Source organism: Mastigoproctus giganteus, chromosome 8 (genome assembly GCF_048544385.1).
Source record: "Mastigoproctus giganteus isolate SK-2022 chromosome 8, ASM4854438v1, whole genome shotgun sequence".
Classification (NCBI taxonomy): Eukaryota; Metazoa; Arthropoda; class Arachnida; order Uropygi; family Thelyphonidae; genus Mastigoproctus; species Mastigoproctus giganteus.
In genome coordinates this window covers 159398696-159424524 of record NC_143582.1, presented here as the reverse complement: position 1 = coordinate 159424524, position 25829 = coordinate 159398696, and the positions used below count along the sequence as shown (strand labels likewise).

Genomic DNA, 25829 nt, shown 5'->3' with positions numbered 1-25829 from the left:
CAATTTGTGTAGCAGTCTTCCATGTGCAACAGTATCAAAAGCCTTTCTAAGATCCAAGTATATAATATCAAAGTTATTCCCTGCATCCAGTTCTTTTGTGACTGCATCATAGTATCCAATCAAGTTGGTCAGGCAAGACTTCCCCTTAACAAAACCATGCTGTGTCTGAGCTATAACTGAAGTCTTGTCTAAATGATCCTGCAGTGCTTCTTTAACCAGTGCCTCCATTAATTTTCCTGGAACAGAAGTTAAGCTCACAGGTCTATAATTACTTGTGTCAGCCTTTGATCCTCCTTTGTGAATTGGGGTCACATTTGCACATTTCCAGTCTATGGGTACCTCCCCTGAGTAAAAGGAAGCTCTCATAATTATGGCTAAGGGTTTGCTTACTTCCTTTGCTGCCTCCTTTAATATAACTGGATAGATCCCATCCACCCCGGGTGCCTTTCTTATGTTTATCTTCAACAGTTTCTCCTCCACTTTACTCCCAGTTATTTCAAGATTCTGTAGCTTACTGCTAGAGTTGAATACACCTCTGGCATTCCCCTTGCTGAATAACTCCTCATGTGTGAATGTCGATGCAAAATATTCATTTAGTTTGTTAGCTACCTGAGCAGGATCATCAACAGTTGACCCATCAATATCAAGTGGACCAATCTGATTCATCCCCTTCCTTCTAGAGTTTACATAAGTAAAGAACTCTTTGCTGTTTTTCTTTGCATCCCTTGCCAAGGATTTCTCGTAATCTGCCTTCGCCTGCCTAACCTCCTTTGTAACTTGGTTGCATATCAACTTGTATCTATCATAGGCGTCTGTGTCATGTGTTAATTTGTAAGTATCCGATGCATTTTTCTTCTCTGCCGTATGCCTCATTAGTTCATCTGACATCCATTTTGGCCTAAACCTTGAACAATATTTCTTAGTTGATATGTAAAGCCTAGTAGCTTCCAAGATAAGTTCTTTGAATGCTTCCCATTTTGAATTTGCTGTTGGTAACATCATCAGTTGGTCCCAATGTATAGAATTTAAATACTGTCTCAGTCCATCGTAGTCGCCTTTACGGAAGCAATAACCCTTCCCTTTACCCCTAATGGTAGTTACCTCTTTGAGTAAATCCCACTTCAGCACACTGTGATCACTGCCACCTAGTGGTTCATTTATCTGCAGATTCTTAATGCATGAAGAATCACTGCTGATAATCAAATCAAGAGTATTACTACCTCTAGTTGCCTCCCGAACATGCTGATGTAGAAAACAATCATCCAATAAATCCACAAAAGCCCTGCTAGTGTGTGAGTAGCCAGCCCCCAAATTCCAGTCAGTATCTGGGAAATTAAAATCTCCCATTATAAGACTCTCTGATTAATGGTCCACTCTATTTCCCTGTACAGTTCCTTATTATACTCATCAGAGTCATTAGGCCTATAGCACACTCCTACTCTCAATTTTGATCTCCCAATGCTTATGTCACACCAAACTGACTCAACACTGCACTGTCCAGAGATGTCGACTGGCTTCACTTCCTTGGTTTCTATGTGTTTCTTAACTAATAGCATAACCCCTCCCCCCTTCCTATCCTGTCTATCCTTTCTGTAGACGTTGTACTCCCCAAATTGCAGTTCTGCATCCCTTATATCTGTGTGACATCACGTCTCTGATATCCCAACAATATCTGCCTTTGATGTTTTGAGCAATACCTCAAATTCATAAAATTTATTTACTAAACTCCTAGCATTGGTGTACACGCAAGTATACCTGCACCTGTTTCTATTCTTAGCTACCCTAACACAACCCATGTGTTTACTTGTACCGCAATGGCTCCCAGCAGTCTCTGAAATACAAATACCATGCATTTTGTTTTTCAGGCTTCTGCTCATTCTAATAGAAGCAGTGCAAGAATCTCTTTCACTTCTGCCAGTGGCTACTGTCAATCTATTGGTCTTTGTCTCCCCCCAAGCTAGCAGTTTTCCGACCCACCTAACACTGCCTCGATAGCATCAGCTAATATTCTTGCACCCTTTCTATTTAAGTGTGTCCCATCCCTGTAGAAGCAATCTCTCCTGTTAACAAGTACAGTCCAGGCTGAAAAAAATTCTACCCCTCGAGCCGTGCACAATCTTTCCAGGGCCGAATTGATCGACAAGGCTTTCATCATATACTCCCTCCTATCGTGTCTGGGCAGAATTGCAGACACTTTCAAATTCAACCCTAATTCTCGGCTTTTGTTCAACAGTGACCTGTACTTGTTAAGTAATTCTACCGGTCTCCTATTCTTAATATTATTAGTGCCAACGTGTACAACTATATTACCTTTTGTGCCCTTAAAAGCCCGACAATGACATTGGCAGTCTAGTCTGCGCAGGAACCACAAAGAGGAAGTTGTTCTAGCTCGTCTCAGCCATCTTACACATGCTTTTCTGCTGAGGGCAGATGACTGTCCTATGTGCGAGAACTGCAGCACCATTTTAACTATTCATCACATTTTAATGGTGTGTCCACGTTTTAGACACTGACGTGATTTATATTTTACCATTTTTAGTCATCTGTCTGAGCCTTATACACTCAGTCAGATTTTATCCGACAATGACCATGTGTCTGCTGTTTTTAGCTTTTTAAAATCAATAAACGTTTTTGCTCGTATATAAAATCTACATTTTATTGTGATTTTTTATTGATTTATCTTTTATACATGTGTTATTATATATTTTGACATGGTGACCTAACTGATTACGTCACTGAAAGTTTAAAATTTTTTATATATGACCTGGTCTTGGCACATTATAGCTTTATTTGCTAATGCGCCAATAAAACCACCAAATAAAACCATCAACCAACCAACCCGATTGTCCGACTCCCCCAAAGGAGCCATAACACGGAAATTCTTCCCAGATGTACATCGGATATACCCAAGCGAGCCTGCATGGTTCACTCCAGGCCTCCATACCACCTTTGTTCTCATGGGACATGGGTCCTTCAGGAAGAAACTCTATGACTTTGTTTTCTCAGATTCCTGGGACCACCTCGTACACGAATGTCCTACCTACGAAGACCTACGCTGCATTGGTGCCTCTGTAGCCAGGTGGGAAGGAGCAGCAGTGCGTAGCACATGCTTCTTGATTAGACCGGGGTTCGAGCCCGTCACCACCAAATATGGAGTATGGAGGATACGGAAAGGTCAGGAAATGACCACCGCATATCCCCGAGCAATATGGCCTTAGTTGCTAATGCTCCTAAAAACAAAACAACAACCTGCATGGTTTCTCAGCAAGTCTACAAGCCCACAGCGATCAGTCCAAATCCTCCAAATCCAGCGACTCTTAAGAGACAATACAATGTAAGAACCAGAGGAGAGAATAAGAAAAGAAATGGAAAATAAAGGAAAAGGGAAAGAATTAAAGTAGAAGGAAAGAAAGAAAAACATATTGACTGCGACAACCAAACCTGGACGGGATTTTGTCCAATGCCTTATCGTCTTGCCAGAGCTTAATTTGAGTGCAGAAATACCCCCCCCCCCTGCACTAGCTATCTGCGATTCCACAGCATCTTGCTTCCAACACGCCACCTGCCAATTACTGGTGTACCTGGTCTGCCTCCACGGGACAAAAGTGGGGCAACATTGGGCCAGCCGGGGTCCAGCGGCTAAATGGTACCCAACACGACACATGTACAATATCCATACACTTTTAAATCTCTGGCACTTCCAGCAAACTGGCACACCCATCACAAAGCAAGCAACACAGAGATGGGGGAAACTCCTGGTGCTGCTTGACACCAAACACACATTACACTTTACTTCTGCTATGACTCAGTACATTTCTTGCAGAGCAACCCTGTCGAAATTCCTGGATTTTGTTCCATTCTTTCTAACACCCTTTCCTCAACATCAGGTGTTATACTTCTGGGCCTACCTGCTCGTGCCCCATGTTCTCTAAGGCGTTGATTTACCCTGATGAATGTGCACCTGTTGGGCTGCCTTTGGCAGGGAAATGCTTCGTGGTACAAACATGCAGCCTCGAGTGCACTGCCACTGGCTTTACCATACATGAAGTGCATGTCTGCATACTCTTCGTTACTGTAATCTCTTTCCATGTTGACTATCTTTGACAAGTATTGGTATGCATGCTACGTCTCAGAGTATTGAGAGAGAGGAAAGGGAGAGAATGAGCATAACCTAACCTAAACAAACAAGTCAAGGATTCATCTTGTCAGTGGTGGATCCCAACTAGAAATGTGCAATATCTCGAAAACGAATCGCTTAAGGGCCCATGTTTACTAGGCTTTTTTTTGCATATTGTAGTCTGTACAGTTCACCTTTAAATTATTGACCATCACTTTTGAAACACCGTGTGTGTGCGTGTGCGCGCGCGGACGTGTGCTTGCTTGCATGTGTGTGTTGATAATGGTAACTACAATACAAATTGTAAAGAACCCATAGTAAAGTTTATCCTGCTATAATGCACGATCTTACAATATGTACTTCAAGTTATGTGCATCTTTATTTGAATAGCTTGTCTCTGCCATTACTTGCATGAAAATTCAAAGTTGTGTACACGAAACCGTAGTGTTGCTATATTACACTTTCTCACTATCATCATTTCAGTTTGTGGATAGCTTTGAGTGTGCCTTGAATAGTTTGTGTAAAACCCACCTAATCTGTCCATCCCCTGTAATAATATGTCTAATTCTTCCATTAATTTATTCAAACTACTTACTTCCACAACAGCATATGGTAGTTTGTTTCTACAGTGAATTGCTCTGTGGCTGAAAGCAGATTTTGCCACATCTGTCCTTTTTAAATTGAAGTTTGTGCACTTATGTGAGTTGCATGAGAAAGAGTACAAATACCATCATTAAGTTTACTTGAATCCATTTAAATACTTCAATACTTGAATCCATTTAAATACTTCAATACTTGAATCCTAAAATACTTCAATCAAGAATCCTTGCAAAAGCTGAGTTTGTGCTGCACTTGGGAGCAGTGTGTCATTTAGGGCAAGTTGCTGCTATGGATAAAGGTATGGTTAAGTGGGAAAAGACAGAGTTGTAACCAATGGACATTGCTCTTCGTGGAATAATGTTATTGCTAGAGTCCGCTAGGGTTCAGTATTGGGCCCATTGTTATTTTCTGTATTTATCAATGATATTGATGAAGGCATATAAGGCTTAACATCCAAGTTTGCATATGATATAAAGATTGGCAGTGTGGTTAATGACAGTAATGAAAGTATGTTACTCCAAAAGGAACTCCAGAAAAGTTAGACATATGAGCTGAGAAGTGGCAATTGAAGTTAAACATTTATTAATGAAAAATACAATGGGTTCCGCTATAACACGGTACATGTGTTCCTAAAAATCTGTGTTATGGTATTTCGCACATTAAAAACAACAGGCTTATGGGAAAATAGGGATGGGGCAAAGCACTCAAAAAAATGTTCAGTCTGGTTAGTAAAACACTAAAAGAAGTTTGAAACCCAATGAAATTGCTCACAGTGTCTTAACCTCTTAAATTTCTAATAAATAAATATTACAGTAAATATAGCACTTTGTCAAGGTACCTTGTATTGGTCGGAGACTATGTACGCTTATGTACATAGCTTAAGATTTGTGAAAAACAGAGCTACTAGGCTCAATAACTTCTATGTTGAAACAGTATATTTAAGAGTAAGAGATTACCTCAATCTTTTGCTTAGAATACTTCCAGTCATTGCTCTCCTCTTACTCTTTAAAAGAGTAAGAGATTACCTCAATATTTTGCGTAGAATGCTTCCAGTCAATGCTCTCCAAATTTAAGACGAATAAAATAAATGGATAAAATGATTTTAATGGATTCTTTCACTCAGAGATACAGCATCCGACGCACAACAGAATCGAAAGCTGAGATCCCCAACCCAACCCTGAAACACATCAAACCAACTCAGGAAAAACCTTGAGTGCGAGAAGATATTTTGTCAGAATAATTAAAATAGTTATCGGTCCTTGAGACTGTAGCAGACATTCTCTTAGATATGCCAGACAAGCTGTGTTTGCTACCTAGGAGTCTAAAATGCTAATGGAAACTGATATTCGGGTGACACTCAAGTCAAGTGACCCAATTTCGGCAAAGTCCAGACGGTCTGCCAAATTCTTTGCTTGCACTTTCAAGATGGTGGGACTGTTAGTAATCCTGGGTATAACCCCCATGTGCAAGCACACAGTGGGTGACCACCCAGGTGTGAACCAACATCGAGGTGTGGCACCCACACCACATGAAGGAATGCCACCCCTCTGTGTTACCAGGCAATACTAGGTGGTAGATGTCTCATCAACCAGTGCAATACCACCACTTTGCTTATTAGAGGCTTGAAGTGGTGGAACCCATGATGCAGTATGATTGATATCTTTTGTTTTTATTATCAACACCATGGCGAGAACCAAGCTTCCTTACATTTCGAGGATACAGCTCTAAAACGGTGTTTGCAGGCCATTTGCTAGATAGTACACCGGACTGAACCTATTGGTAACTCTCTAGGAGGCTTCCGGATCAGCTAGTGTATAAACTTGCTACCTCTATTCTGCCAGATAGTGATCAGAGAGTCCAAGTAGTGTGTATGTGGGGGGGGGGCATTGTCGAGGCCATATTATGTCAAGGATCTGGTTACGTTCTTACCATGTGTAAGCCATATCCAAATTATGTCAGTGAAATTATTCTTGTAGAAATGGAGTCCTTTATTCCACCTTAAAATCTTGTCTTCATAATATGGAATAAAATAGGAAAAATGAATGGGGGTATAAAAACCAACCATCACTAATATTACATTGGAATAGAGATAGCTAATATATTAGGAGAAACGTTTGCTAAAGTATCGTCAAAACAATCCTACACTACTGAATTTTTGACCTATAAGGAGAAAATAGAAAAAAACAGAATTAATTTTAATACTAAAAGGATTGAACCCTACAACCAACCAATTACAATACATGAATTATGTCAAGCAGTATCACAAACAAAACATGTGCAGTTGGACCAGACAATATACACTGATATGCTTAAACACCTAAAGCAGAAAGAGGTAGAAAACCTCCTTCAACTGTACAACTGCATATTTCTAGAAAACCAATATCCTGAAGCGTGGCATCATGCAATAGTATTAGCTTTCCAAAAACCCAATAAAGATCAGAAGGACCCAGATGACTATCATCCGATAGCCCTCACAAGCTGCTTAAGCAAAGTGCTAGAGAAGATAATCAACAAAAGATTAGTCTGGTTTTTTGAGACAACTAACTGGTTCACCAATATGCAGTGTGGGTTTAGACACAATCGATCCACATTAGATCACCTTGTACGAATAGAAGCAGATATAAGATGCATTTATAACTTCAAAGTATAATGGTTACTGTATTTTTTGATATAGAAAAGGCCTATGACACAGCATGGAGACATGGTATATTACAAGACAGCCACGATGCAGGACTCAGAGGACATTTACCACTATTCATTCAAAATTTCCTGAAAAATAGAACATTTCAAGTTAGAGTACAAAACACAATGTCAAAATCATATAAACAAGAAGGAGTTCCCCAAGGGTCTGTCCTGAGTGCCATACTATTCTCCATAAAAATAAATAGCATCACAAAAGAACTACCACCCACAGTGTCATATGCAATATATGTAGATGACTTCAGTATTTCATATCAAGCACAGAACATGGGAACAATAGAAAGACAAATACAGTGTGCAATTAACAACGTCAGTTATTGGGCCCAGAAAAACGGGTTTAGAATATCAAAACAAAAAAGTCTGTGTACATTTTGGTAGAAAACGAAATTTACACTCTGAACCTGAACTAATATTGCAAGGTAACACAATACCAGTTAAACAAAGTGTAAAATTTCTTGGACTTATTCTAGACAACAAGTTGACCTTTGTAGAACATATAAAAGAACTACGAATAAAATGTATGAAACAACTTAATATTCTTAAAGGCTTAACAACAACATCTTGGGGGGGCAGACCGTTATAACCTGCTCAACTTGTATAAAGCACTAGTAAGGTCAAAAATAGATTATGGAGCACCGGTTTATGCTTCAGCAAGAAAGAATGCCCTCAAATGGCTAGATCCGATTCACCATAGTGCAATACGAATAGCAACAGGAGCTTTCTGCACATCCCCTATATACAGTCTCTATACAGAGGCTAATGAATCACCACTGTTCCTGAGGAGACAACAGTTGTCACTGCTGTATGCTTATGGGATAAGACCCATAAGAGAACATCTGACTTGGACAACTTTATTCTCTCCAAAATGGGAAAACATATATAGGAACCTCAAAAGAGCAAATCAGCCTCTAGGCATCAGACTACAGGAGCTATTGATAACACATGATCTCAAAATAGATAACGTTGCAAACCAAGAAGGACATATAGATCCACCATGGATAAACCATACCACAGCTTATGAACTCTTCACACAAAACTGGAATAAAAATACTTTATCAGACAGCAACTTTCAACAACTGCACGCAGCACATAGAATGCAATATCCCAATCACATACCAATATATACAGACGGATCAAAATCAGAGGGCGGCTCTGTAGCCAGGTGGGAAGGAGCAGCAGTGCGTAGCACACGCTTTCTTGATTAGACTGGGGTTTGAGCCTGTCACCACCAAATACGGAGGTTGCGGAAAGGTCAGGGAATGACCACCGCATATTCCCGGAGCAATATGGCCTTAGTTGCTAATGCTCCTATAAACCAAATAACAACATAACAACAAAATCAGAGAACCATGTAGGAGCATCAGCAGTATTCCCAGATGTTACATTGTCACGCCAACTCCCAAAAGAATGTAGTGTCTACACTACAGAATTAGTAACAGTTCAGATAGCTCTGGAGCATTTCAGAACCACCTACCACTTGAGAACAGTAATATACTGTGATTCATTAAGTGTAATCCAAGCCATACAAACAGATACTAACAGGCTTCACAAATAAAAAACAAGAGATACTTTTCTGCTGGATACCAGGACACAAAGGGATAAAAGGAAATGAAGAAGCAGATTGAATTGCAAAATCAAGCACTAACCTTCAAGAACAATATTTTGCAGTTCCACATAAGGACTACAAACCAATTATTAAAAATCGCTGTCTAACCCAATGGCAAGAACTCTGGCAAAAACAAACATGGAATAAATTATATGAAATAAAACCAAAACGAGCATAAGGAAATCAAGGAGAGAAGAAGTTGTTCTGACTAGATTGTGGATAGGCCATACGCATTTCCCAAATGGTTATCTACTACGTGCAGAAGAACCCCCAAGATGCCAAGTATGCAATACTATCCAAACAGTTAAACATATACTTATAAAATGCCCAACATATGAAAATGATCGACACCGAATTTTTTCATCATTATATAAAGGAAACCAAAACATCACCCTTAAAGATCTTTTAGGTGACAAGGAACACGTGTCAGATATTTTTAGATTCTTACAAACAATCAACATATACCAGCTGCTGTAAATAATAATATAATATTTACAGAATAATTTAAATAATAAATAATATTTAAATAATAATATAATATTTAATTACTTAATGAACCACAGAAACAGTTAACCTTTTACATTCGAACAAGATTTATATAAAGAGAACATTGTATAACAAATGAACTGGTGCACTATGATCTCAATTGTCAATGCGCCAATAAACACAAAAACAACAACAACATCTGGAACAACCATCCTTCATACATATTTCTTGAAAATTACAGTGTACAGAAGTTCAAGTCTAATGTCAAGAAATATCTTCTTTAATCTTCTCAACCTCCAACCCATGCACAGTACTAAGTACTATAGGTTCTAATACCTCTCATATTTGGGGTTTTCATAAAAAAAGTTAAAATCTGGAAACCTTATGCTAGAATAAATAATTAAAATTGATTATAAAATATGTTTATAAAATTTGCCTAAACTATTATAAAATTTGGATAAACACACTTACATACAAATTAAACACTTGCAAGTATTGCTGCAATGTGTTACTGAGTTTTGATTTTTTTTGTTATTTTCAATTTTTTCAGGTAATATTTTGAAACAGTTGTTAATATGAAAAGTCCTAAAATGGACCATTGTAAAACGGGACCTACCTGTATATACCAAAATTCATGGTGAAAAGTTTTCATTTGCCAATGCAGAGGCTCATAATTTGAGAGAGAGAGAGAGAGAGAGAAAGAGATGAATAAGCATATCACAGTTAAAAAAAAATTCTTGATTTGTGAGAATCTTGTTACACGGACCGATATTTTATTTGGGGATAAGTAATTTAAAATTCAATGAAATACAAGAACTTTAAAAAATGGTCAGTCAGGAGGAAGAAAAAGAAGTCAACAACATGGTATTAAAACTAAGAGAAATTTCAAATCCCTCAATGTGAGGGACAAAATCTCTAGAAGAAATCATACAAGATGACAGAAATTATGTGGGCCATCATGTTCATGGGCTTCCATATGCCTGGACACGATTATTAGGGTTGCGGAAGGAAGTTCTTCAGATGTGTTGTTTAAAAAAAAAAATGTGATTTAGCTGTGAAAGAAATTGTCTTCCCTTTAAACAGCTAAAAATTTTTTAATGTAACTAAACATTTTTATCAGCAAATGTAATATTAAGAACAGACAGTGCTTTTTTTTTTTTGGGACGGTACGCAACGGTACGGTGTACCGGCAACTTTATTGACAGTGACATGTGACATTTGGATGCAGTGCACTCCGAAATTTGTAATATTTCGTAAATTTTTTTCACATGTTTACCTATTATTCAAATAAGCTTAAAATTATTTAACTAAATTTGTATTTTTCGCTAAAAAGATATTTTCTATATGAAACTGTATAACCCTTTTTATAATTCTAAATTACTCAGTTGGACCTCTGTTTAATGAAGTCCTTTTATAGCAAATCATTTTGAATTCCCCTTGGAAGTTATATTTCAAATACTTTCCGTTGAGCGAAGAAAATTTTCATATATCGAACGATTAGGAGAGAATTAACTCGGTACGCACTATTCGCATTTCTGGCCTTCAGGCAATTTAGGCAATTAATGCTGTTTAAGAGAGTGAATTCAGAGAGCTAAAGGGTTAGTGATACCTGGTAAAACCTATCTAACCACCTGTCCCACATATGGAAAAGTTGTGCAGGTCAGCAGTGAGCAGATTAAGGGGTATTCCCAATGGGCTCTGGTCCACCTTCTACTGCAGTGGTGTCCTAATTTTTCCTATACAGAATAATTTAAATTTAAATGTCTTTTGAATTTAAATGTCTTTTTTCCCCATACAGGGGCTATGCCCCTGTATGGGGAAAAAAGACAGTTTCAAAAAAAAAAAAAAAAAAAAAATTAAAATTTAAGCACTAGTAACAATATTGGTGATGAGAGAAGGAAAAAGAGGACATCATCATCATCATCATCAGCCATTTTCAATCCACTGCAGGATGAAGGCCTCTCCAGCAACTTTCCAGTTCCTTCTGTTTTGAGCACTGGTCATCCATTTACTACTCAAAAACTCATGAATTTCATCTATCCATCTCCGCCTTTGTCTTCCAGGTTTTCTTCTAGCTCCTCTTGGGTACCATTCTGTTATTTTCTTTGTCCATCTGTCATCATGTCTTCGAGCTATGTGTCCTGCCCAAGACCATTTTAGTTCTTTAGTTTTGATAAGAATGTCCTTTACTTGAGTTTGCTGCCTAATCCATGTGTTTCTCTTCTTATCTAACAGTCTGATTCCCAATATAATTCGTTCCATTCTTCGCTGTGTAGTTCTTAGCTTCTCTTCCATTCTTTTGGTGAGTGCCCAAGTTTCACTTCCATAAGTCATGGTGGGGAGTATACATTGATTCATTATTTTACGTTTCAGACAAACTGGGATATTGCTCTTCAGTATGTGACTATATTTCCTGAATGCTATCCATCCAAAATTTATTCTTCTCTTGACTTCCAGCCATTTATCATTATTACAGCTAATAACTTGTCCCAGATAAGTATATGACTCCACCTTTTCAATTACTGCTCCTTCAATCATTATTTCCCTTTCCGCGGCATACTTGTTCATCATTACTTTTGTTTTAGCCATATTCATCTTTAGTCCAAAATCCTTACTAACTGTGCATAACTGATTAAGATTTTCCTCTAATTCTTTGGGATCATGGCTTATGACCACAATGTCATCTGCAAATCGTAAATGGTTTAGGTACTCTCCGTTCACATTGACTCCTTTCTGCGACCAGTCTAATCTTCTGAAAGCTTCCTCAAGGGCAGCAGTAAACAGCTTCGGAGATATTGTGTCTCCTTGTCGAACTCCTTTCTCGATTTTAAATTTGCTACTGTCTTTGTCTAGTCTAATAAAGGATGTAGCACTCTCATATATTTTCTTCAAAATCATAATATATGGAGTATCTATGCCTTGTCTTTCCAGTGCCTGAAACATAGCCGACCGGGCTAGCCGAGTGGGTAAAGTACCTGCCCGGCAACCCAAAGGTCGCGGGTTCGATTCCCGCCTCGGGCTTGGATCAAAGTACTGCAAAAAAAACCTTGGGAGGTGCAATATGGCCACAGAAGCCGATGCGCCAACAACTACCAAATCAAATCAAATCAAAGCCTGAAACATTGCCTTATGCTGTATGGAGTCAAATGCCTTTTCATAATCCACAAATGCCAGGCATAATGGTGTTTTATATTCATTTGCTTTCTCCATTAGCTGTGATATTACGTGAAGGTGATCCATAGTTGAGAATCCTGTCCTAAAGCCAGCTTGCTCTTTCGGTTGATTCTCATCAAGTATTCTTTCTAATCTGTTAGTAATGACCCTTGTGAACAACTTGTAGATATGGGATAAGAAGCTAATTGGTCTATAATTTCCAATTTCTGATTTATCTCCTTTCTTATGCAGCAAAACTATGATTGCATTATTCCACTGCTTAGGCATCGCACCTTTTCTAATGCACTTTGTGAAGAGCCTTGCCAGTATTTGTGTTATGTCTCTTCCTCCCAATTTTAAAGAAGGCAAAAAGAGGACAACAAGGACAACAAAGAGGACAACAAAAAGAAGGCAAAAAGAGGACAACAAGGTATTAAATCTTCTAAACATGAATTGTTGGCATTTGGTTAAAATTAAGTTAGAAAATTATCAGTTAGGTTTCAGTTAAATGAAAGATACAATTCATGGATTTTGGGAATACCTAATTGAAAAGATGGTTTTTGAAGAATGGAAGCATTTGATGGACACTGAGTATGATACCAATTTCATCGAGTGAATGTGAACGAGGATTTTCACAAATGAATCTGATCGCCAGCCCAACCAGAGCTTCGTTAATGACAAAAATAGTTTCTTCCCTACTGTTTCTTAAAATTGTAGGCCCACCACTGACCCGCTTCGATCCAGCAAAATATGTCGATTCATGGCTGCTCCGGAAACATCATTGAGCAACACACAAAGAGGAAGAAAAGAAGTCGGAATCGGGTGTCGGATGAGAACTTAATAAAAATTTGGAATATTCTACAAAAATTTTATTACGAAATAATTTTTACTTATTATTTTTAGGGTCCATAGTCTAACGAAGGATCCTCTAGACAGCCGTCGTAGCAGAGTTAGCATTAGCATTAGCAGAGGCATATGATGCAAGAAAGCAAGCTTATTCAGCATCAGCCAAAAAAAACAAAAAAAAAAAAAAAAAACCCACTCCCATTTCACCCCTCCGTTCGTTCGAAATACCTGTCCAGTTGAGCTTTAAATTTGTTTAGGCTATCAACTTCAACAACCAGTGATGGAAGTCGGTTCCAACAACCAACCACCCGCTGGCCAAAGGCAAATTTCCGCACATCTATCCGACATCCGTCCTTCCTCAATTTGAATTTATGCCCTCTGAGGTGATTATTCTGAGAAAGATGAAGAATCCCATTGGCATTGAGCATGCTCAAACCATTCAAAGCCTTATACACCTCTATCAGATCACCTCGCCGGTGCCTAGTCTCCAGACTCTGTAATTTGCAAAACTTAAGCCTTTCTTCGTAAGAGCAACCCTTTGTTCCATTTACTAATCTTGTTGCCCTTCTCTGTCAATTGTGCAAGTGCATAAGTACACGTGCCTTGAGTGACCGGGGTTCAGGCCCGTGACCATTAAATATGGTGCTGTTTCTTGTATTCTGTCTGTCATGTGAACTCCTCTGACCATTTGGTCATCCTGGAGTATAAACAGAAAATTTATTTATTTATAATGTCACTTGGTTGTCTGTCTGTCACAACATTGTATCTCTGGAATCACTCAACCTACTGACTTGAAATTTTGCACGGGTTTGTACATCATGTGGGACAACATGACGCCATATTGATTGTTGTTGACAAAAATTTGTTTGAGAAATGGGGGGGGGGGCGGGGTAAATGTGTGTGAGGGGGCAAAACGTTTTCGACAACCTATAGCTTATTATACACCATTGGAAAGAGCTCAACGAGTAGGCTTAAAATATTTTTTAAATTAAAAATGGTGGCATCAGACAGGAAAATGTGAGTAATTTTCATGTCCCCCACCTATATTTCCATCGCTAATGGAGCTAAAAATTTAAAAATCACATTTGCAATGTTGTTATTCAATACTTTTCAAGAGAAAACTATTCCAGTTGAAATCTATCATTTTCTTTTTGTGTTAAATTAAAAAAAAAATTTTATTGGACTTCGATAGCATGCTTCTTTGTACTAAGTAACTCTCCTTTTGGTGACAAAAAGGAATTCTATAAAGGTCATTTATAAATTTTGCGACGAGAAGTATTTTTTAACAGTTTTCAAAGCTGGAGTTGTCCTGGCAAGGCGGTAGTCAGAAAGCCAGTGTTGAGGCGGCGATGGTGGGGAAGTGCCTGCACAGAGTCTTGCATGGCTCTCACCGGCCAGTCGCTTCTCCCCAAGACTTTAATCGCTTCTAATGGAAGAAGTCGGAGTCGCTTTTCCGACTTCTTCCATTCACAACAACTGGAAAGACTCAAATAGACATTTTTGTTAGTTCCACAGTTTTAGGCCAAGCCGGGATACTAGAAACTTTTTTTTTCAGTTACCATAAAAGCTCTCTATTTGAAATACTTCACTAATGATCATTCGTGACTACAGACCCTTCATCCTGAGTGCCCGGCACTCAGGATCAGTCAGTAGTTGACTGATTTATTTACTTACTTTACTCACATTTTACTTATTTACTTATTATTTATACTTGAATAATAAATTTATGCTTAATAAACTGTGTCAATATACTAAATTTGTTGTTCTTATTCCAAAAACATTACTATTAAAGTAACAACATCAGAAAAAATAAAATTTTAGAGTACTTTTCATATCCTTTTAATTTTCAATTTTTCCTGATAGCAAAGAATGAGTACTTCACATATTTTTTTTTTTACAAAAAAAAGCACCGAATACGATATATGCATTTTTCTGATTTAATAAAGTGTAGTTTATGCATTTTGATATTGTTTGATTAACTGAATCACCTTGGTTAATTTGGTGATGAACATATTATTGTAAGACCTTGTTGCTTTCATATGTGAAGTACTACATTATGAATATTTTCGTTTAGGATCAACAAAGTGCTCTCTTCTATCATCTTGGTGTAAGGGAAAGCTTTGGTATGAAGCAAAATATTTTATTGTACAACGATTTCAATTCAAGCTCAACTGTACCCTTAAAGGTAATTGAACATCCAATTTTCTAAGTATACCTTAGTATCTATTAATATGCTCTGAAGGTTGTAAGAACTTATTTTTGCAAAAAAATTTATAAATATATGCATGCTGTACATGGTTGTCATTCCTTCAGCAATAGTTTTATCACTATTAATCAGTTTTCCATTTTTTTTTTAATTTAAGGATTTAAATTATCATTGCATAATCCATTATCATGACATACATATTGTGATACCATGATTTTTGAATATTTTCTAAACTTTAGTTATGAATGAAAATTTGTTTCAAATTGGTTAGCTGTCAGTACTTTAGTTTTTCTATAATGACAACTTTTATACCACATGAATATTAAGATTTACTATTTAGCTACTAATTGAATCCCTATGCACTAAGATAATGATTCAAGAACCTTGCCAGAACCCATCCTCATATGTAGGCAGGTTTTTCTAAGGACAGAAAGAAAAAAAAAATAAACCAAATTACTATGATGTTAATATAAATATAACATACAAAACTTCTAGTTGATAATTACAATTTATACTTTGTTTAATATGTATTATATTATTACTTTTACCTGTTCTATATAATTTGAGTAATATAAGCAAGGATAAATAAAACCAAATAGATTAAATTGAAATTAAAGTTAACCAGAATTTCTTACATGTCAGCAGCCTCTTGCTTGCTGAATATCTCAATTCTGACTGCGTTCTAGCAAAAGGTTCTGTCAATCAACTGCTTATTTATAAAATGAGGTTTCTCATCAATAATCTAATAGCAGGATGCCAAGGAGTATATCCTGGATCTAGTGATGATGATTATTATTTTTTTTGAAGAATTGTAGCCTCGAGATGGATGGATTCGTACCTTGTCCTCAGATCCTCTGGGTTGTTGTGCTGGCTAGTTCGGGGGGGTGAGATTAAGCTGTTCTTCTGGTTTTTGAAGTCTTCTTTCTTGTTCTTCAGGTCTTCCCTTATTTTCGTTTTTAAAATGTTTAAGTATTGTTGTTTAAATTCAGTCTCTGTTTACAGAAGTGGCCTTAAACATTTTTATAAAGGATGCTTCAAAATGTTTTTAAAGAATTTAACCAACAATACTTTAACACATTTGTATCACAGCAAATTTAGACATAAGAGTTGAAATACCTGCATCAGTATTATTAATAAATATTAAAAGCAGTAAAGGGGGGTAACACCATCCCCTGTGAAACCCCACTCATCATATTAGCCCAAAAGAGCAGTGGCCATTTATAACCACTCTGTCTCCTACCACTTAACCATCCCTTTATCCATAGTAATAATTTTCCTCTAATGCCATATCATTCACGTACAGTACCTGAAAAATATACTGTAAGTATATATAATGTTGAAGTTTATTCTTTACATCCTTTTTTGCAGCTTTTAATTGGATAGATTCCATCAGCCCCAGATGTTTTTAGCTCTAGCAAGTTTCTCTTATACCTTCCTTTCTGTTTTGTTTTAAAATTGTTAAACTCCCAAGATGTATTATATAGAAGTCTGCTAATCTCTTCTCTAAAAACTGCTTCAAATATGGGGTGGATGTAAAATATTCATTCATTCAGTTTATCAGCAGTGTGTAGAGGATCATCAATAGCTATGCTATTCATATCCGATGGGCCAGTGTGATTGATCTATTTTTTTCTAGTGTTAATGTAAGAAAAAAATTCCTTTGCTTAGCCAAAGACTTATAATCTGCTTAACCATTTGATTTCCTTGACTGCATGCTAATTTGTAGGACTCTGTATCCCCTGCAATTTAGAATCATTCCATGCAATTTTCTTCTGTGCTACTAAGCTCATCAGTTCCTCTGACATCCATTTTAGTCTAAACCTTTGAACAATATCTCTTAGTGGGTATAAAATGCTTTTTATTCTCTCTGATTACTGTCAAATTTGGCATTTACACTTTTTAAAACATTAGTTGATTCCTCTGAAAAGTGTTTAAATAGTGTCAGGCCATTATAAACACCTTTGCAAAAACAAAGGCCCTTACATTTATTATTGAGAGTAGTTATTGCTTTGAATAAATCTCATGCTAGTAAACCATGAACACTGCCACCTAACAGTTCTTTAACTTGGAGATTGTTATTACATGATGAATCACTGCCAATAACTAGATCATGAATATTCTAGATCATGAATATTCTCTTGCCTTTCTCTCCGACTTGTGTTCTTTTCTTCTAACATGTTTGTGAAGAAGACAGTACCCAGCAGATTGAAAAATATTCTGTCACAGAGTGAGTTGCTGTGAAGTTACCCTACAGGGTAAAATATATGGGCATCTTTCGACCAGCTTAGAAGCTTGTGGAATTTTTTTAGACGACTGTCTAGTACTTAGTGCTGATAATGCCTTTGTTATGGTAGGCTTAAATACTGAAGTAGCAAGGGTATTGAAAGAGAAGATTGAACCCTTGGTAGTATTAGGTTCCTGTTATTAATTTGTATGCTTGAGAGTGGACTATGTGCCTTTCTCTGAAAGTGGATGAATGCTTGGCCTGATGTTTACTGCTATCTAGAAAGTGGTGCAAAAAGGAAAGGTAATGTGTGTACATGTTCGACTGTCTGAGTAAAAGTTTAGACTGGTAAAACAGTGGCAAATCTATCCTCCTCTGACAAGTCTATTTGAAAAAAAGGTTACAAGTAGTGGGAAAAGTCATGTAGGTATGCTACAAGAATACCTACAAGAAATCAATAGTGATTTCTTGTAGTGATTTCAAAATGCTACAAGAAATCAATAGTGAGCAGGGCTTGGAAGGGATGCCAGAATACAGGAGTGCTGTTCTGATTTATTAAAAGCATTGATAATACCATGTACATGCATTAGCTGTCCTTTGAATGTATAATCCTGATGAGCTTCCTGATTCATAAAATTTTTCATTTTGAGCCCTGCTAGTTGTGGGACTGATTCATGCCCAAATTTGGTTAATAATTCAAAAGGACGTTTGGAAAAAAGACAAGTAAATTAACTCCCATACAAGTTAGTGCAATTGCATCATTTCTGTATGTAGCAACCAATTTATAACTACTAAAGTAGTTATAAATAAAGTAGAATGGTATTAAGGGTAAGTCGCTACAATGGATAAAAGGATGGTTAAGTGGGAGAAGACAGAGGGTGATAATCAATGGGTGCTGCTCTTTGTGGACTAATGTTATTATTGGAGTCCCACAGGGTTCGGTGTTGGGTCCACTGTTGTTTTGTATATTTATCAATGATATTGATGAAGGTATATATCAGGCTTAATGTCGAAGTTTGCAGATGAGACAAAGGTTGGCAGGGTTGTTAATGACAGTAATGGCAATGTGCTACTGCAACAGGTTCTAGATAATTTGGGCAGATGGGCTGAGAAGTGGCAACTGAAGTTTAACCTTGACAAATGCAAAGTACTGCATATGGGTAGAAATAACCCCAGAGAAAAGTACCAACTGTGTGGTACTTAAGGTGGTAGAAAATGAAAAAGACCTGGGAGTAATTGTGCAGTCAGATATCCAGTTTTCTGAGCAATGCAGACAGGCTGCCAGGGCAGGTCATGGGGTTTTGTCAATGATATATAGGAATTTTGCTAGTAGGGAAAAGGAGGTGATTGTCCCTCTGTATAAGGCAATGGTCAGGCCATGCCTTGAGTACTGGTCTGGAGGCCTAATTTTAGGAAAGATGTAGATTTGCTTGAGCGTGTACAGAGAAGGGCAACAAGATTGGTGAGGGGAATGAAGGGATCCTCTTTCCAAGAGAGGCTTAAGTTCTACAAATTGCAGTGGCTGGAGACTAGGCACCTGCGCATGATCTGATTGAGGTGTATAATGGGTTGAGTGGGTTGAGCATGCTTAATACTGATGGGATCCTTCCACTTGTTCAGATTACGAACCTAAGGGGGAAAAAAATTCAAATTAAGAAAAGGCAGATGTAGAATAGATGTGCGGAAATTTGCCTTTGGCCAGTAGGTGGTTAATTTCTGGAACAAACTTCCATCTGTCGTTGTGGAAGTTGATAGGTTGAATAAATTTAAAGAGGAACTGGACAGGCATTTGGAGGGAATGGTGTGATATATATATATATATATATATATATATTTTTTTTTTTTTTTTTTGGCTGATGCTGCATAAGCTCATACACTTACTTTCTTGCATCACATGCCGCTACTACTACTATTTCTGCTATGAATTCTTTCATTGCTTATATACTGGTGATATAATGGCTTGCATTATTCATTTCTAGACAAGTTCCATGAAAAAGTCTGAGAAACGTTTAGCAGTTAGTCTGATGTTTGTGTTTGGTGTTTTCTAAACAAGTGTCTGTATTTTGACCTTCCCCCCCCCCCCCTATTTGGCAACCAGTTTCTTCTCTTACTCTTGACTTTGTCTTTTCTAACTTTTCACCCAATGTTGAAGTTTTCTGAAGTTCCAGTCTGTTATGAACTCTTTTTCCTTCTGTATATTAATGATCTCCCATTGGCTGGAAATCCTGTCTAATTTTGCTGATGATGATATGCTACATTACTCTCCAGTTTGACAATCTCATCTCCATGTAATCCTCCACTAGGAGAAACAAAACTTAAATCATTTTAAAGTTGAGTCCTGTCTTCTACCACCATACTTTTATTTAATTACTTGAATTTTGAGGCAGGAATAGCTATCTTTACTGGGGATAACCAAGACTGCTAACCTTTTGCAGTATAATCATAAAAAAACTTGCTTTGTCTTTTAGGTTTCAGCATTGCTTTTCTGCTAACTCTGCCAATTCTAGACTGTTGTTCTTATGCATGGTATGCCTCTAGAACCTCCAAACCTCCTCTTTGATTATATTCATAAGAGACTATCAGATTAATTGATAATGTTCTCTTACATGCTCTCTCCATTGCCTAATACAGAGACATCTGCTGTCTGCTGCTTATCTTTTCTACAGAAAAGGGCTCTGTTCTAAATTACCTGTAATCCTGTTTTCTTTCATTCCAGTCAGCATCCATTTACAATTTAGCTCACTCAGTTAATTTCCATCTTTATCCATTCTGCTTCTGTATTTTGAGAAACCCTTCTTCATATGGATTTCTTGAAATTCTTATAGGTCTGGTAACCTATTATGTATGGGGATTTCCATTTAAAAAAAAAATACAATTTTTTCCATCCTCCATCATTTGGAATGACTATTTTTTCCATTCTCCTTTGAGCTACTCTGTCTTTCTTCCATGTTTCTTAATTTGCCTTATTTCACTTCTGGTGTCATGATAGACTGAGTATGATTCATTACTATATATTTCAAGAATAGTGGTAGGTTATGTTTTGAAGACTATCCAATCTTAGCTAATTTCTTTTCATATTCTGCTTTTCATTATTATAGCCTGTTATTTGTCCAAGATAATTATACTTCAACTCTTCAGTGCACTTTCCTTTTGAATTTCTATCCTTTTTATAACTGAGTACTTGTAGTAAATAATATTGGCCATAATCATGTTCATGCTGACTACATTCAAATTCTGTATATGTTTCTGCTTCATTTGTGTATTGCTTATAGCAGTGGTCTCAAACTGGCGGCCCGCGAATACATTTCAATTATGTCTTTGTTGTAAATACAGTGCTTATATTCACTCTCATTTTGTTAAAAAAAAATTCCGGCCTGTCAGCTGCTTTCAGATCGCGCATTTGGCCCGCATGAAATTTGAGGTTGAGACCACTGGCTTATAGTACTGGCATTTGTAATTTTAGATGATTTAGCATTTCATTATCATTATAACAACTTTTCTTGAATCTTTGTTGAATATTTCTTGACAAAGAATCTTGTTAAACACTGCTTTCTATTTGGAACTTTTTACTATTTCTGTTTGGCCAGATGAAGAATGAAGATTGATGTAAATGCAACGTGGAACTCTAATGTAATCTTGATTACATGACTGAGTGGTCATTTGCCTGCAGAATTGTGCATACCATATGTATGAATCCATGTGATACCACAAAATATGCTAATTTTTTTGTAGTCCTTTGCTACCATTCATTGACTTTTTCAATTATTTTATTTGTGACATTGAAGATAGAACTGCAATATCATAAATCAGATTGCTGACAAAAGCAGTAAATGTTGTACAGGGGCCATTCCTGAATCCAGCTTGTTTTCCTGGTTGCTGTCTCCAATGATAGTACTATTCCTACTTGATGGAATATGTTGCATTACATATTTTTAATTATGTGGAATAATGGTATACATTTTTCTGCATTGATAAGATTTAAAATAAGACACTTATTTAAAGATTTAAAATAAGACCCTGTGAAGTATTTTGTTTCACTTAAGCCTTAAGCAGTCCCATCAACAAAATAAAATTGACTGCAATTCAGCTTTCAGTATTAAAATTCATTTTCAGGCCTAGGTTTTTTTGGTTTGGGAGGCATTCTAAAGCTTGACCATGGGTAATCAAACTGTATTACACTGAGGTACACTAGTGGTGGTATTTCTCAGTGTGACATAGTGTAATATAGAGAATTGTTCTCTATATACACTTACACAGCATCATACAGTACCTTAGTGTGATCTCTTCAGTGGTTCCCTTACAGTTAGTCTGGTTTCCTTAATCAAGTTTTAGCACTCTTCCCAAACTCAAACTCTTAAGCCTGAAGACTGATTTCAGTATTTTTCTCTGAAATATAGCCAATTTTATTTAGTTGTTGGGATCATTTGGGGTCTAATTGTATGAATTGTCCTTTCCATACTAATAAAATACTAATAATATAAGAAGTGTCTTATTTTAAATCTTACTTAGAAGTAAGATTTAAAAGAAAGATGAGCACACCACATAGAGGTGCTCTGTGTGATGTTCTTCTTGAGTTTAATTTTCTGCATTATGTTGAAATGTATATTTGTCACTTTAAACTGTGCAGAACATTATCTTACTTTATTGCTTCTGTTTGTTATAGCTATCTTGTCCAAGTTATACACTTGTAACTTACAAAGTAAACGACTCTGGAATCTGTGTGATTACAGAACCTGGGCTTAGGTTGGTTGGTGAAGATAGTGACATTCAGTCTAAAACTCTATTAAGTTGCCGCTTAAAAAAATTGTTACAAGAAGTAGAAATACAAGCCAAGTAAGTAACAAGTTTTGAAAACTATGGAAATTAAATATTTTTTAGTGTTATTGCAATCCATTGTGTTGTTGTGTTATGAAGTGAAACATTTTGATTCATAGAGGTTTTTTGTTTTAGGAGTAATATTTCTTTATTTTTCTTAATAGTAATCTTATTTCTAAAAGGGGAATTTACAGTACAAGGGAATAACTAAACTGTGGTTAGCAAGTTGCATGCAACTCTTAGAGAAATATGGGCTGGAACGGTTCATGCCTTAAAATATTGTTTTGTCACAGCTGTCAACTGTCTGGATTTGACTGATAATCTGGCTTTTTCTTTTTTCTTTTTTACACAGTTTTACCCATCTATGTCATAATCCATTGTAATATAGCTGATTACAAACAGTTTTCTCTGTCTTTTCTTTTTGAAAAAAAAAATAGTATAGATAAATTAAAATTGTAATTTTTTAAAAAAATATTCTTCAAAATTCTGCTTATTTTTGTGAACAGATTGGCCATCAGGTGTGCTAGAATACATTGCAAAAAGAAATGGGGATAATACTTGGAATGACTTTTTCTCTGTAATGGGTGACCATTTCATCATGCTTGTGTGGTGAAAAGCTAATTGACAATGTCTTTCAGTAAGATGCCAAAGAAAAACAATGGATCATTTCAGAAGACATATATAAGCTAGGTTTCCCCCTATTGTATGTTATATGTATATGTGATTTTTTTTTTTTTTTTTTTTTTAATTTTCAAGCAACAGCAATATAATCAATACACAAATCAGCAGCAATAAACGAATAGGCATAAGAACAGCATGTAGTAGTGCTTAGAAAAGAAATCCAAAAATAGATGTAGCATTTTGTAGTGACAGTGATGTCATACATGCCAAATGCTTATTGCATCTTCTGTCATAGAGTATAATAAATGTGTTCTAATAGCAAAAAAAAAAAAAGAAAAGAAAAAGTTGTTCAATTGAATTTATATTACAACTTAAAAACAATTAGTTTGCACTGTATCCTGTACAGCCAAACTGTAGTATTTTCTAGACCATAACATGCAGTCACATTTTGGAAGAATATCTTATTGTATATGTCTGAAACACAAATTCACAAGTGCTTACTAGATGAAATGCCAGGGTAGAATGAATTTACTCATGCCAGAATCCCAAAAATTCACTATATTCACACTCATCACTAGTGATGTCATGTTCTGAATTTCAATTTTTTCAAAGTTTACTTCTTCAGTGCCATCAGTAGTACTGCTCATTAAACATTTCTTGAAAGACTTGAAGTTTCTAGGAGGAACTAGTTTTATTGATAATTTTTCTTGGGAATAAAGGAAGAGTTCTAATGAGTTGTGTATGAATCTACTTGGATATGATAGGTAATGTGTGTGTTTTATCACTGCATGTATCTGCAGAAGATTGTTTCAGCAAGTGATGCCTATGCCTTTGTAGTTGGAGAGTCACTTCCAATGGTGTAGACTTGGATGCATGGAAGATTGTTGCAATAAGTGATGCCCATGCTTTTGTAGTTGGGAGAGTATTTTTGATAGTACAGGTAACCCTCGCTATTCGCGGGGGTTACGTTCATGAGAAATGCCACGAATACCGAAAACGCGAATACTGAGTTATGGCTCCCATAGTAATAAAGGGGTTCCGTTCCAAAGTATGAAATATATAAGAAAAACTAGTCTAAAATTTTGTCTATGTATGTATTATATGTACCTTCATAATATGACTATATACATAGACAGTACATAGTGAAATGCAAGCATATGGCATCGAAATGAAAATAAGAAACAATTTAATATTAAATGTAATATTTATTAGAAATTTCAAACAAATCTTTCAAACCAGCGTCTTTGCTAGCTAAAAAACCTATACCGCCAGTGCTATCACCAGTTTCGCTAAAGCGTTGATAAGGAGTTTTGCGTTTTCACGAATGATGAGTGAATTTAACGGAATTTTATTTTGAGTTCGTTCTTCTATCCACAGATTTAAAGCTTTTTCCATTTTTTCTAATTTAACATCACGAGTTACAGAGCAAATTTTTGAAGCAATTACCGCGTTTTCACGGACACTACGGCGGATTTTTTCTTCCGATTTCTTGATTGATCGTACCGTTGACTCGTTGATTTTATAATGTTTTGCCACTGAGGAATTAGAAATTTTATCTAATAACTCAATTTTATTCGCTAATGTCATCACCTTCTTTGATATTTTCACATTTCTCTTGTTATTCATAGTGATATTTTTGTAGGGGTTAGAAAGAACTTGTCCACAACAAAGTTACTTCTTCCGTTAACACACTCGGAAAAAGTCTGTTTTTCACCGCAAAACGGTAGATTTATCACTTTTGTAAGCATATCAATTTATAAATTGATAAATTTATTCAATTTATAAGCATATAAATTAAAAGCAAACGACGAAACCTTCCATAACAAGCGCATAACACATATTGAACAAGGATTAGCGAGAAACTTTCACCCTCGCGATTTTGTCACCCCTCTCCCCCCACCCACTGAGCGCTGTTTTGACCGGGAAAGATAATTTTAGCCACGCCCATGTTTTTTTATGGCGGAAAATATTCACGGCGCTTTAAAATTCACATTTTTTAGGTTTCATTTTATATTAAATCGGCGATCGCGAAACCGCGAATACAGATACCGCGAATAGCGGGGGTTTACTGTATTTGTGTAGTTTTTTTGCAAAAAAGATAATACCACTCCTCATTTGTGGGCACACTAGTTTGAAGTGAGTTCAGTTGCTTGTCATTGATTAGCCATATAAGACAGATAAATGTGAATTCAAGTAGCAAGAAATTCTGTAGCTGTTGTTGTTTGGTTTTTAGGAGAATTAGCAACTAAGGCCATATTGCTGCGGGGATATGCGGTGGTCATTCCCTGACCTTTCCGCATCCTCCGTATTTGGTGGTCACTCGCTCGGACCCTAGTCTAATCAAGAAGCATGCTACGCACTGCTGCTCCTGCCCACCTGGCTATGGAGGCACCAAATTCTGTAGCATGTACAATTTATTACCAGTGCTTTGGACATTTTGTGTGAAGTTGGTAGT

General features: G+C 36.6%; 1 protein-coding gene across 6 annotated transcripts in view; it reads left to right on the top strand.

Annotated features, from left to right (window-relative positions):
- The window catches only part of Ask1 (apoptotic signal-regulating kinase 1), an 843483-nt gene that overhangs the window by 87761 nt on the left and 729893 nt on the right, over positions 1-25829 (top strand). For all 6 annotated transcript variants that reach the window (XM_090379009.1, XM_090379010.1, XM_090379014.1 and 3 more), the window contains 2 exons: positions 15583-15693; positions 22602-22771. In XM_090379009.1, coding sequence (XP_090235135.1) covers positions 15583-15693; positions 22602-22771 — 281 coding nt within the window. The remainder of the gene's footprint in view (positions 1-15582; positions 15694-22601; positions 22772-25829) is intronic.